We start from the raw sequence: 13,086 nt of genomic DNA, 5'->3' as shown, positions 1-13,086 counted from the left end.
TTGGACCATTCTAGTTTGTTGTTGATGTGGACACCAAGGAACTTGAAGCTCTCAACCTGCTCCACTACAGCCCCGTTGATGAGAATGGGGGCGTTCTCTGTCCTCCTTTTCCTGTAGTCCACAATCATCTCCTTAGTCTTGGTTACGTTGAGGGATAGGTTGTTATTCTGGCACCACACGGCCAGGTCTCTGACCTCCTCCCTATCGGCTGTCTCGTCGTTGTCGGTGATCAGGCCTACCACTGTTGTGTCGTCTGTAAACTTAATGATGGTGTTGGAGTCGTGCCTGGCCATGCAGTCGTGGGTGAACAGGGAGTATAGGAGGGGACTGAGCACACACCCCTGGGGAGCTCCAGTGTTGAGGATCAGCGTGGCAGATGTGTTGCTACCTACCCTCACCACCTGGGGGCGGCCTGTCAGGAAGTCCAGGATCCAGTTGCAGAGGGAGGTGTTAAGTCCCAGGATCCTTAGCTTAGTGATGAGTTTTGAGGGTACTATGGTGTTGAACGCTGAGCTGTAGTCAGTGAACAGCATTCTCACTTAAGTGTTCCTTTTTTCCAGGTGGGAAAGGGCAGTGTGGAGTGCAATAGAGATTGCATCATCTGTGGATCTGTTCGTGTGGTATGAAAATTGGAGTGGGTCTAGGGTTTATGGGATAATGGTGTTGATGTGAGCCATTACCAACCTTTCAAAGCACTTCATGGCTACGGATGTGAGTGCTACGGGTCTGTAGTCATTTAGGCAGGTTGCCTTGGTGTTCTTGGGCACAGGGACTATGGTGGTCTGCTTGAAACATGTTGGTATTACAGACTCAATCAGGGACATGTTGAAAATGTCAGTGAAGACACCTGCCAGTTGGTCAGCACATGCCCAGAGCACACATCCTGGTAATCCGTCTGGCCCCACAGCCTTGTGTATGTTGACCTGTTTAAAGGTCTTACTCACGTCGGCTACGGAGAGCGTGATCACACAGTCATCCGGAACAGCTGATGCTCTCATGCATGCCTCAGTGTTGCTTGCCTTGATACGAGCATAGAAATGATTTTGCTCGTCTGGTAGGCTCGTGCCACTGGGCAGCTCGCGGCTGTGCTTCCCTTTGTAGTCTGTAATAGTTTGCAAGCCCTGCCACATAAGACGAGCGTCGGAGCCGATGTAGTATGATTCAATCTTAGCCCTGTATTGACGCTTTGCCTGTTTGATGGTTCGTCGCAGGGCATAGCAGGATTTCTTGTAAGCTTCCAGGTTAGAGTCCCACACCTTGAAAGCGGCAACTCTACCCTTTAGCTCGATGCGGATGTTGCCTGTAGTACATGGCTTCTGGTTGGGGTATGTACGTACAGTCACTGTGGGGACGACGTCCTCGATGCACTTATTGATAAAGCCAGTGACTGATGTGGTGTACTCCTCAATGCCATCGGAAGAATCCCGGAACATGTGACAGGAAAACAGTCCTGTAGTTTAGCATCTGCTTCATCTGACCACTTTTTTATAGATCAAGTCTTTTTCCCTCTGGTTGCACATTTAACATGTTCATAGACATTTGGTAGAACTGATTTCAGTTTCCCTGCAGTCACGTGTCTCTCTATTATGCGTAGGAATACTTGGGAACAGAATCATTTGGAGCTGATTTCCAACCCAAAAATATATATATAAAAAAAGTAAGTTGGGGAACTCTATCAAGGTCAATAGCATAAAACTGATTCCCAAATGGCGCCCTATTCCCTTTATAGTGCACTACTTTCACCAAGGCCCATAGTGCTCAGCTCAAAATAAGTGCTCTGTATAGGGAACATGGTGCCATTTGGGGCGCACTCTAGTTCTGGTCTGTCCTGGAACACTGCTGGAGTATGGTCTGTCCTGTCTGGTCGGTCTGTCCTGTCTGGTCTGTCCTAGAACGCTGTTGGTGTCTAGTCTGAGCAGCATGCTCTACTGATGATGATGATGGTTAAAGCTCATCTTCCCTTTGCATCTAACCTCCGCTGACACTGCGGTTCTTTCGCTGGTTTGGGCTATGAACGCGAGGCTCGGTGGGTACCAAGGGTATGGATTTTTGGATGGGTTGGGGGGAAGAAGGGGGGTCAGGACAGGGTGCGTAGAGCCTGACTGTCACAAGCTTTGATGTTTTTACAAGCAAAATCCCGCTGCAGTGCGTTCTATTAAGCCAAGGGCCTGGGAAAGTTTGTGTTTAGGGCATTGAGGTCCACTCTGGTGGAAAGGGAATTGTCTGGTGTGTTGATCCCAACTGTACTGGACAGAGAGGGGATCAGGCCCATAGAGGAGGTCAGGGGTAAGGTGGGGGAGGACTGGTATGTCCCTCATTGTCCAGGGGGAACAACGCTAACTGTGGGAGATAAGGGCTCCGTAGTGGTCCAATTCTGTCTGTCTCTCTGGCTCTGCCCGTATACACACAAGTACACACACACATACAAATGCAGACGTGCGCACACACACACCCATGCACAAATGCGCACAGACACGCAAATGCACCCACACACACACAGTTTGGCTTCCCAAAACACACATCCTGCCTTGCCTGGCTATTCAGCCACATCACTCCAGCCAAACGCCACGCCCACTAACATTTCTTCTCCACCATGAGTCTGAATTTGATCTCCTCCCCGACAACTTCTCCCATTCTAACCGTTCTGATTGGTCCCAGAAACTGATGGGTTGGGCCAGAGCCTGAACACAAGTGGTTAAAACAGCGTAGGGGACAACGTCCCTCACTTTGGTGTCAGCAGAAACGGCTTCTTGGATGGCAGTCTCAGACTGAATGTATGTAGCGATAGTGGAATTAAATCCAGTCTGAGTCGTCAGGCAACCTCCAGTCTCCATCTATTTCAGATTTGGTTGTGATGTTTGTACAGCTGTTTGTATTTGCTTTTTCAGAGCATGATGACCCTTGAACTCTTGTCCAAACCAGAGTCAAGTAATAAAACCTTATTCGCCAATGTTTTGGTGGCAGGCTACTGAGTTGGCAACAACTGAAAACACCACCTCTCTTTCCCAGCATTCCTATTCCCTTATAGAATATGAGGCTCCTAGAGTTCCTAGGAACTGGTGTTCACAAACAGGATGGGAATAGAACTGGAGCGAGGGAGGGGGCAGGGAAAGTCGGTCTGAGACGCAGGGACGCTGGGCCACTTCCGACTGGGGGCAACTGCCAGATAGGACCAGAAGCTAAGGATGATGGGAATTTATGGGCCTTGGCCAGGAGGAGAGAGAGAGACCTCTACAGGGGTAAGGTGTATTTATTAGAGCCTCACTCAACCTTCAGCAATGTTGTTGTTGTTGTTGTCTGTGAGATGACAGGAGTCGGGCGGTGACCACTTCCTCACTGGGCATCCCTCTCCTTCCTGTTTCCTGAGCTGCGAGGGGGGAAGTGGCAGAGGGGGGAATTCAGTGTGCTGCTGAGGAATCTGAATGATGTGGGATGCAGGGTAGATGTGTGTGTGTGTGTGTGTGTGTGTGTGTGTGTGTGTGTGTGTTTGGGTAGTATAATCGCTCTGGTGTTCTTTAGCCATGGTCATAAATAACATCTTGTTTTCAGGATGCTGTTAAGAGATGAAAGATGTTTTGTACTCAGCATCTATACCTATACTTATAGCTCTTGCTCAAATTGTGTCAGTTGTGTCAAAACACTCTCAGGTGTCCACATTCCTATGTGGGCGTGGGATTCATTTAAAAAGCTACTTGTAAAAGGTTAAAAACAACCCAATTCACAACAGAATAATTGTCAGATTACTTTTTACTTCCAGTGAAAAATGAAGAAACCTCTGAAGTTCATAATAGTGTATTCCCTTTAGTTGAAAACAATCATGTCAGTAATCCGTCTGTGTTTTCTGTTCCAGGTGGGGAGAAGAGAGGAACTATGATGGGACAACTAAGAAGTACTGGGTAAGTGATGTCTCCAATCACATTACTCATCACATATTTTTCTCTTTGTTGTCTCTTATTTGTGTAAATATCTTATTATGTATCTACCACAGGAGGTTGGTGGCACCTTAATTAGGGAGGACAGGCTTGTGGTAATGGCTGGAGCAGAATCAGGGAACGGCATCAAATACATCAAACACATGGTTTCCATGTGTTTGTTGCCATTCCATTTGCTCTGTTTCAGCCATTGTTATGAACCGTCCTCCCCTCATCAGCCTCCTGTGGTCTCTCTCTACTATATCTACATTCTAACCCATGCCACTCTTTCTAATGACTTTTCCCAGATTGCTGCCAACTCGTGGGGGAAGAACTGGGGGGAGAACGGCTACTTCCGTATCGCTCGCGGAGAGAATGAGTGTGAGATCGAGGCGTTCGTGATTGGCGTGTGGGGTAGGGTCACCATGGAAGACATGCAAAGCCACCATCACCACCAACATCGCCGACGCAAGTAGAGACAGGCACTCCAGGAACTCAGCATCCCCAGAGCCCCTTCCTTTCATCCCGAACCCTCTTCCCCTTCCTACCCTGGGGGAGCAGCACAACCAGCCCCAGAGCCCCTACCCTTCAGTACACAGCAATAATCACCTCAGGACTCACTATCCCAAAGACCACACTTCCCAGACTCCTTGGCTTTGGCCTGGGATCGACTGTTTACTTCCTGCTTCTGTTCAGAAGTCTTCATTTCCACTGCTATGATGATGAAAGGACTGGCTTGATCTGAACTCTCTCTCTCTCTTTTGCTCTCTCTCTCTGGAAGCCAACCCCTTACGGACAGATTGGGATTGGGAGAACCAGAGAGATAGAATGTTAGATGACACAAGCACCAGAGAGAAACTAACAATCCACTTGTGTTACAGTTTAGTTAGTGTTATCACTGAGGACCTAACTCTTAATCATGCTAGCTATATCATTGATTAATGTATTCCTATTACTGTCAGCAGATCTGCAGTTGCATTAGCCATTAGCCACTGCAGTTGCATCTCCTACACATTCCAAAAAAAGCAGAATTTTACACTGGAAAGGGTGTTGGTCTAAGGCCTGGTGGTAGGTGGGATTGAGTTTAGTGAACTGTCCTTTTGACCAATAATTTATTTCCCCTCATTTACCAAAAAACTGTTTTCTTTTTAGTACAATCCTGTACTATGCTAAGTGCATAGTACAGGATGGAGTCTCAGCAAGCTCTGGAAATGTTCAGTACCACATAACCTGTCTGGTTATGGAAGAGATGGTGTCAATCTTCCAATGATATCAAATCAACTTCAGTCTCATGACCATGACAGCTCTTGACTGAATCCAACTGCTTGAACATAACGTTTCTGTAAGAATAATATTAGTGGGTCAACCACTTATAAATCTCCCTTAATAGATAGTATACACTCTTAGAAGTAATGGAGCCTGGAAGAACCTTTAGAACCAAAGAACCAATTCTAAAGATTATTCGAGGAACCCCTGTGTAAAGGTTCAAATCAGAACCTTTTTGTGATGAGTGAGGTTCAATTCTGAACCTTTTTAATAATATATTGTAGAGGTGGCAGCCTATCAGAAGATTGGAGGTGTATCTTATTGGAGGTGTGGCTTTCAGATAGTTATTTTTGGCCACCCATTACAGTAAATGTAATTTCTGTTCATCATGTAAAGTTTCATCATGCAAATTTCAATTTTCCTTGAATATTTATGCATATTACATATTCTAATATAATATTAATAATATTAACATTGCTGATGACATAAGGTCCAAAATTGGGATTTGCATAGGCTCTTGAGGAACTCGTACACCTCTGTAAGCCTCATTGAAGCTACAGAACTCTCATTGTTCAACCTTAACATGTGATGAAAATACAACAGAAAATCTGAAAGCCACACCCCTATCAAGCCACACCTCCAGTCCAGGGTTCCTACAGGAACCCTTTGCTACATTGAAACATGAAAGGTTCCTCCAAGAACCCCTCAATTAACCTAAGGTGCAAATATTGAGGAACTCTAGGGGTTCCTTGAGTACCTCCAGTGTTCCTTGAGTCACCACTAATTCTAAGAGTGTACAGTACATTTGAAAGCAGAGATGAAGCATGTAAAATATGTGTAGATGCGATTGTAGCAAGTGAGGAGCTTAAAAAAAACACATTCCGTTTATTAATCAGCTGGTTGACAAAAACGTATCTTGGAAAAAATGAGGCATTGATTGAAATATCTGAGTTGTCATTTCTTTGAAGAAGGTAAAATGGCCACCACCATGTCATTTTCAGATGTTGCTTCAACATGGAAACGTCTTGGTTGATCAAATGCCTTAAAGAAATGAGTGCTGTTTTTGACCTCTGGTTGAAAGTATCCACGGTTTGTGTATTATAGTCTTAAAGTTTTTAATTCCGTGTACACTGTGTTACTATAATGCTGAAAATATTGTTGTATTTTACTCCTATTTTCTTACTTGCTTTGAGAGATGTGGTTGTCTCACACACTCACTCCCCTCCCCTGACCAGCTACTTTGAAGAGTGCTTGGGTGGTGCACTTACTCCTTCTGAAGGTGAACACACACAAAATCAAAGTGCCTGACTCTAGGGAGAGGAGGAGGTCGGACTCAGCTGCCAAAGTCTGTTCAATGCTGTTTCATTATAGCCTAAATCTCACTGACGGCACATGCCACTAACACTTCAGTATTCAGCAGTAGGCATGTGTAGGCCTACAACAGACTCATTGTGACATTTCAAAGGTTTTGCATTTCCAAAGAAGTGTTAGGTAGGTAGCTCAAGCCTCAACTGAAGCCAGTGATCGCACAGGTTCTGATATACTGATATAACTTGATATAACTGCCTTATGTAATGTTGCCCTAGGTGCTCTTTTTATACTGTCTCCAATTCATATATATTATTTCTGTGCCTATCATGAGTTTTAATGTCTAAGTTTCCAGAGGTGGCAACTGTCGTTTTAGAGACCAGATCATGTATCAGTTCACACTGTGCAGTCGCACTTCACAATAAACTGCTTGGCTTCCCAGAAGTTATGTCTTTTTAACTGTGCCATCTTTCCAGTTTTTACATTGTTAATGTAAATCCTATACACAATTTCGTACATTTCAAGTAGGCTTCAGTTTTAAACCCCCATTACAACCGTCACCGAATGAGAAGAGGATAGATATGCAGGAAAACCGATAGGTTCATATGGACAAGCAATGTTCAATGTGGAGGAAGGGTACACTCTTAGAAATAAGGGTTCCAAAAGGATTCTTCGGCTGTCCCCATAGGAGAACCCTTTTTATTCGAGGTAGAACCCTTTTGGGTAATCTGGAGGTGAAAGAAACGCACACCTGTTTAGGCGAGCTGCTGGCTAGCAGAGTAGAACACCTGTTTAGGAGAGCTGCTGGCTAGCAGAGTAGAACACCTGTTAAGGTGAGCTGCTGGCTAGCAGAGTAGAACACCTGTTTAGGAGAGCTGCTGGCTAGCAGAGTAGAACACCTGTTTAGGAGAGCTGCTGGCTAGCAGAGTAGAACACCTGTTAAGGTGAGCTGCTGGCTAGCAGAGTAGAACACCTGTTTAGGAGAGCTGCTGGCTAGCAGAGTAGAACACCTGTTAAGGTGAGCTGCTGGCTAGCAGAGTAGAACACCTGTTTAGGAGAGCTGCTGGCTAGCAGAGTAGAACACCCGTTTAGGAGAGCTGCTGGCTAGCAGAGTAGAACACCTGTTAAGGTGAGCTGCTGGCTAGCAGAGTAGAACACCTGTTTAGGAGAGCTGCTGGCTAGCAGAGTAGAACAACCGTTTAGGCGAGCTGCTGGCTAGCAGAGTAGAACACCTGTTAAGGTGAGCTGCTGGCTAGCAGAGTAGAACACCCGTTTAGGAGAGCTGCTGGCTAGCAGAGTAGAACACCTGTTAAGGTGAGCTGCTGGCTAGCAGAGTAGAACACCCGTTTAGGAGAGCTGCTGGCTAGCAGAGTAGAACACCCGTTTAGGCGAGCTGCTGGCTAGCAGAGTAGAACACCCGTTAAGGTGAGCTGCTGGCTAGCAGAGTAGAACACCTGTTTAGGAGAGCTGCTGGCTAGCAGAGTAGAACACCCGTTAAGGTGAGCTGCTGACTAGCAGAGTAGAACACCCGTTTAGGAGAGCTGCTGGCTAGCAGAGTAGAACACCCGTTTAGACGAGCTGCTGGCTAGCAGAGTAGAACACCTGTTAAGGTGAGCTGCTGGCTAGCAGAGTAGAACACCTGTTTAGGAGAGCTGCTGGCTAGCAGAGTAGAACACTTGGAAAATAAAATGAGAGCTGCACACTAGGAGCTCAGATGCAATAATTGAATAACCTAATAACCAACGTTTCGACAGACAAGCTGTCTTCATCAGGGAATAATTAAGCAATAAGACCCTAGGTGCTGTGGTATATGGCCAATATACCATGGCTAAGGGCTGTTCTTAAGCACGATGCAACGTGGAGTGCTTGGACAAAGCCCTTAGTATATTGGCCATACTATATATCACTAACCCCCGAGGTACCTTATTGCTATTATAAACTGGTTACCAATGTAATTATAGTAATACAAGTATTTTTTTTGTCATACACATGGTATAAGGTCTGATATACCATGGCTGTCAGCCAATCAGCATTCAGGGCTCGACCACCCAGTTTATAATGACAAACACTGCGGGTCACTAGTTTATATAGTGGCAAAGGACACACACAGGTGTCTGTAATCATGGCCGGCTGTGGCTTGATTTCATTGGTTAATTTACAGATATAAATAGAACATATAGAAAGCATGAAAGGATAACATCTGATCATAAATGCAATTAGCTACATAGTCTACATAGGCAAAATCACAATAATCACAAGAATGGCTTCAGATCAAAGTCTACGTTGAGACAGAAGGGAGCAATGGTTTTTAAATTAAAGATCCAGGCAGCCTCTCATTTTAACTATAAATTGTCATGGTCACCCCATCTCCTTGGGAGTGTGACGTGTTTGATGCTGATATAACAGGGACGAAATAGAGTAGCTTGCTTCCAAAATGTGGGTACGTCGAGTTTTTGCACCAAATGGTGTTACGATTGTAAGGAAGTCTGTGTGTAGCTGGTGTATAGGAGTCAGGCGCAGGACAGCAGATATGAGTAAATAAAATGTATTTTACTCAACATATAATAAATGCAATACAAAAACAGAGCCCACAATAACGGACCTTCCTACATAGAAACAATCACTCACAAACAAACATGGGGGAACAGAGGGTTAAATAATGAGCAGGTAATTGGGGGATTGAAACCAGGTGTGTAAGACAAAGACAAAACAAATGGAAAATGAAAAGTGGATCGGCGATGGCTAGAAAGCCTGTGACGTCGACCGCCGAATGTCGCCCGAACAAGGAGAGGGACCGACTTCAGCGGAAGTCGTGACAATACCCCCCCCTTGACGCGCGGCTCCAGCAGCACGCTGACACCAACCTCAGGGACAACCCGGGGGACGAGGCACAGGGCGATCCGGATGGAGAGGGTGGAACTCTCGCAGCAACAAAGGGTCCAAGACGTCCTCCACCGGCACCCAGCATCTCTCCTTCGAACCGTACCCCTCTCACTCCACGAGGTACTGAAGGCCCCTCGCCCGACGCCTCGAGTCCAGGATGGCTCGAATAGCATACGCTGGGGCCCCCTCGATGTCCAGAGGGGGCGGAGGAACCTCCCGCACCTCACACTCCTGGAGTGGACCAGCCACCACCGGCCTGAGGAGAAACACATGGAACGAGGGATTAATATGGTAATCTGGGGGAAGCTGTAACCTGTAGCATACCTCGTTCAGTCTCCTCAGGACTTTGAATGGCCCCACAAACCGCGGACCCAGCTTCCGGCAGTGCAGGCGGAGGGGCAGGTTTCGGTTCGAGAGCCAGCCCCGGTCCCCCGGTGCGAACACCGGGGCCTCACTGCGGTGGCGGTCGGCGCTCGCCTTCTGCCGCCTCACGGCCCGTTGCAGGTGCACATGGGTGGCGTCCCAGGTCTCCTCCGAGCGCTTAAACCATTCATCCACCGCAGGAGCTTCGATCTGGCTCTGATGCCACGGTGCCAGATCCGGCTGATACCCCAGTACACACTGGAAAGGAAAGAGGTAAGTGGAGGAGTGGCGGAGTGAGTTCTGGGCCGTCTCTGCCCAGGGGATGAACGCCGCCCACTCCCCCGGCCGGTCCTGGCAATATGACCGCAGAAACCTACCCACATCCTGATTTACTCTCGAACGCCGCACAAACAAGGAGAGGGACCGACTTTGGCGGAAGTCGTGACAACGACACTCCGAGATTCGTGCTTTTAATTCGTTCTTCGTTTACCTACATAATCTTTACCACAAGGACAAGTTATAAGATAAATAAGTGCCTTAGTGGAGCACGTGATAACAACTTTGATTGGGATCTGTTTCCCTGTTTGGGGGTGTTTAAGGATCTACATTTGTAAGTGCCATTGCATTAAGCACAGCCATTTCACTTGTAGTTTCCATCCAGTAGATGCGCAAATAGACATTGTGCAGGGGTATTTTGGGGTGGTAAATCAGAGTTTACCAATTAGTCTCTGAGATTTCTGCCCTGCGAGAATACGACCATTGGAGGGTCCGAAAACACATTACCGATGCTGTCACAGCAGAGGGAGCACCCCCCTATTCACATCGACGGGACAGCAGTGGAGAAGGTGGAAAGTTCCTCGGCGTACACATCACGGACAAACTGAAATGGTCCACCCACACAGACAGTGTGGTGAAGAAGGCACAACAGCGCCTCTTGAACCTCAGGAGGCTGAAGAAATTTGGCTTGTCACCTAAAACCCTCACAAACTTTTACAGATGCACAATTGAGAGCATTCTGTCGGGCTGTATCACCACCAGGTATGGCAACTGCACCGCCCAGAACCGCAGGGCTCTCCAGAGGGTGGTGCGGTTTGCACAACGCATCACTAGGGGCAAACTACCTGCCCTCCAGGACACCTAAAGCACCCGATGTCACAGAAAGGCCAGAAAGATCATCAAGGACAACAACCACCTGAGCCACTGCCTGTTCACCCTGCTACCATCCAGAAGGCGAGGTCAGTACAGGTGCATCAAAGCTGGGACCGAGAGACTGAAAAATTGCTTCTATCTCAAGGCCATCAGATTGTTAAACAGCCATCATTAACACAGAGAGGCTACTGTCTACATACAGACTTGAAATCATTGGCCACTAACAAATGGATCACTAGTCACTTTATTACTGCCACTTTAATAATGATGTTTACATTTCTTGCATTACTCATCCTATCTCTTCTAAATCATTGTTCTCTTGTTCCTCCTGGACATCTGTACTGTATTTTATACTATCTTTTGCATCTTGCCTATTCCGCTCGGTCATTGCTCATCCATATATTTATATGTACATATTCTTATTCCATCCCTTTACTTAAATTTGTGTGTATTAGGTAGTTGTTGTGGAATTGTTAGATTACTTGTTAGATATTGCTGCACTGTCGGAACTAGAAACACAAGCATTTCGCTACACTCGCAATAACTGTCACATCCTGACCAGCAGAGGGCGTAATGGTGTTAGTTTTGGTCAGGATGTGGCAGGGGTTTTGTGTGTGTGAATGGTTGTGTTGGTGATTGGGACTCCCAATTGAAGGCAGGTGTGTTGAGTTGCCTTTGATTGGGAGTCCTATATAGGAGTGTGTGTTTTTCTTTGGGGTTGTGGGTAGTTATTTGTGAGCCTGCTACACTGTTGCCGTCGTGAGTATTGTTTATTGTTTTGCCTGTGGATGCTTTACTTAAGTTTATTAAAAGAAACTATGAGTATCCACATTCCCGCTGCGCCTTGGTCCATTCTTGACGACGGATGTTACAAAAACATCTGCTTCAATAAAATTTGATTTGATTTGATTGGGTCCACCTGGAACCAAAAGGGTTCTACCTAGAACCAAAAGAGTTCTACCTGGAACAAAAAGGGTTCTACATGGAATCAAAAGGGTTCTTCAAAGGGTTCTCCTATGGGGACAGCCGAAGAACCCTTTAAGGTTCAAGATAACGCCTTTTTTTCTACGAGTGTAGGCTATAGGAGGCAGAGCAGACATAGCTGTGTGTTGTGTGAGCCATGCGGTCTACAGAATCACATAGCTGTGTGTTGTGTGAGCCATGCGGTCTACAGAATCACATAGCTGTGTGTTGTGTGAGCTATGCGGTCTACAGAATCTTTACTTTAATTGCAAACGGTGTGAGAGAGGAGTAGTATGACTCTGCTGGTCGTCTACTGTGGGAACGTTTGACCATCTTGAAGAACGATCTGGCCTTAATGTACTCTTATAATCTCCACCCGGCACAGCCAGAAGAGGACTGGTCACCTCTCAGAGTCTGGTCCCTCTCTAGGTTTCTTCCTAGGTTCCTGCCTTTCTAGGGAGTTTTTCATAGCCACTGTGCTTCTACAGTACATCTGCATTGCTTGCTGTTTGGGGTTTTAGGCTGGGTTTCTGTATAGGTACTTTTTGAAATCTGCTGATGTAAAAATGGCTTTATAAATACATTTGATTTAATTAAGGGAGGATGATGCGGCCATGGTTGGGGTGAGGTGGATCATGGGTTCATCATGGGTTCCCCCTTCTGATAACCAGGTGGCGAATCGCATCTCTGTATGTCTGGCAGACATATCAGTGTGGATGACGGATCACCACCTCAAGCTGAACCTCGGCAAGACGGAGCTGCTCTTCCTCCCGGGGAAGGACTGCCCGTTCCATGATCTCGCCATCACGGTTGACAACTCCATTGTGTCCTCCTCCCAGAGTGCTAAGAACCTTGGCGTGACCCTGTCGTTCTCCACTAACATCAAGGCGGTGACCCGATCCTGTAGGTTCATGCTCTACAACATTCGCAGAGTACGACCCTGCCTCACACAGGAAGCCGCGCAGGTCCTAATCCAGGCACTTGTCATCTCCCGTCTGGATTACTGCAACTCGCTGTTGGCTGGGCTCCCTGCCTGTGCCATTAAACCCCTACAACTCATCCAGAACGCCGCAGCCCGTCTGGTGTTCAACCTTCCCATGTTCTCTCACGTCACCCCGCTCCTCCACTCTCTCCACTGGCTTCCAGTTGAAGCTCGCATCCGCTACAAGACCATGGTGCTTGCCTACGGAGCTGTGAGGGGAACGGCACCTCCGTACCTTCAGGCTCTGATCAGGCCCTACAC

General features: G+C 46.9%; 1 protein-coding gene across 2 annotated transcripts in view; it reads left to right on the top strand.

Annotated features, from left to right (window-relative positions):
- The window catches only part of tinagl1 (tubulointerstitial nephritis antigen-like 1), a 62,821-nt gene extending 55,892 nt beyond the window's left edge, over nt 1–6,929 (top strand). For both annotated transcript variants that reach the window (XM_014178417.2, XM_014178418.2), the window contains exons 11-12: nt 3,851–3,896; nt 4,220–6,929. In XM_014178417.2, the coding sequence (XP_014033892.1) occupies nt 3,851–3,896; nt 4,220–4,387 (214 nt within the window). In that variant the 3' untranslated portion in view covers nt 4,388–6,929. The remainder of the gene's footprint in view (nt 1–3,850; nt 3,897–4,219) is intronic.
- The last annotated feature ends 6,157 nt before the right edge of the window (nt 6,930–13,086 follow it).

The sequence above is a fragment of the Salmo salar genome, chromosome ssa27 (assembly GCF_905237065.1).
Source record: "Salmo salar chromosome ssa27, Ssal_v3.1, whole genome shotgun sequence".
Classification (NCBI taxonomy): domain Eukaryota; kingdom Metazoa; phylum Chordata; class Actinopteri; order Salmoniformes; family Salmonidae; genus Salmo; species Salmo salar.
This window is presented reverse-complemented; position numbering and strand designations above follow the sequence as displayed.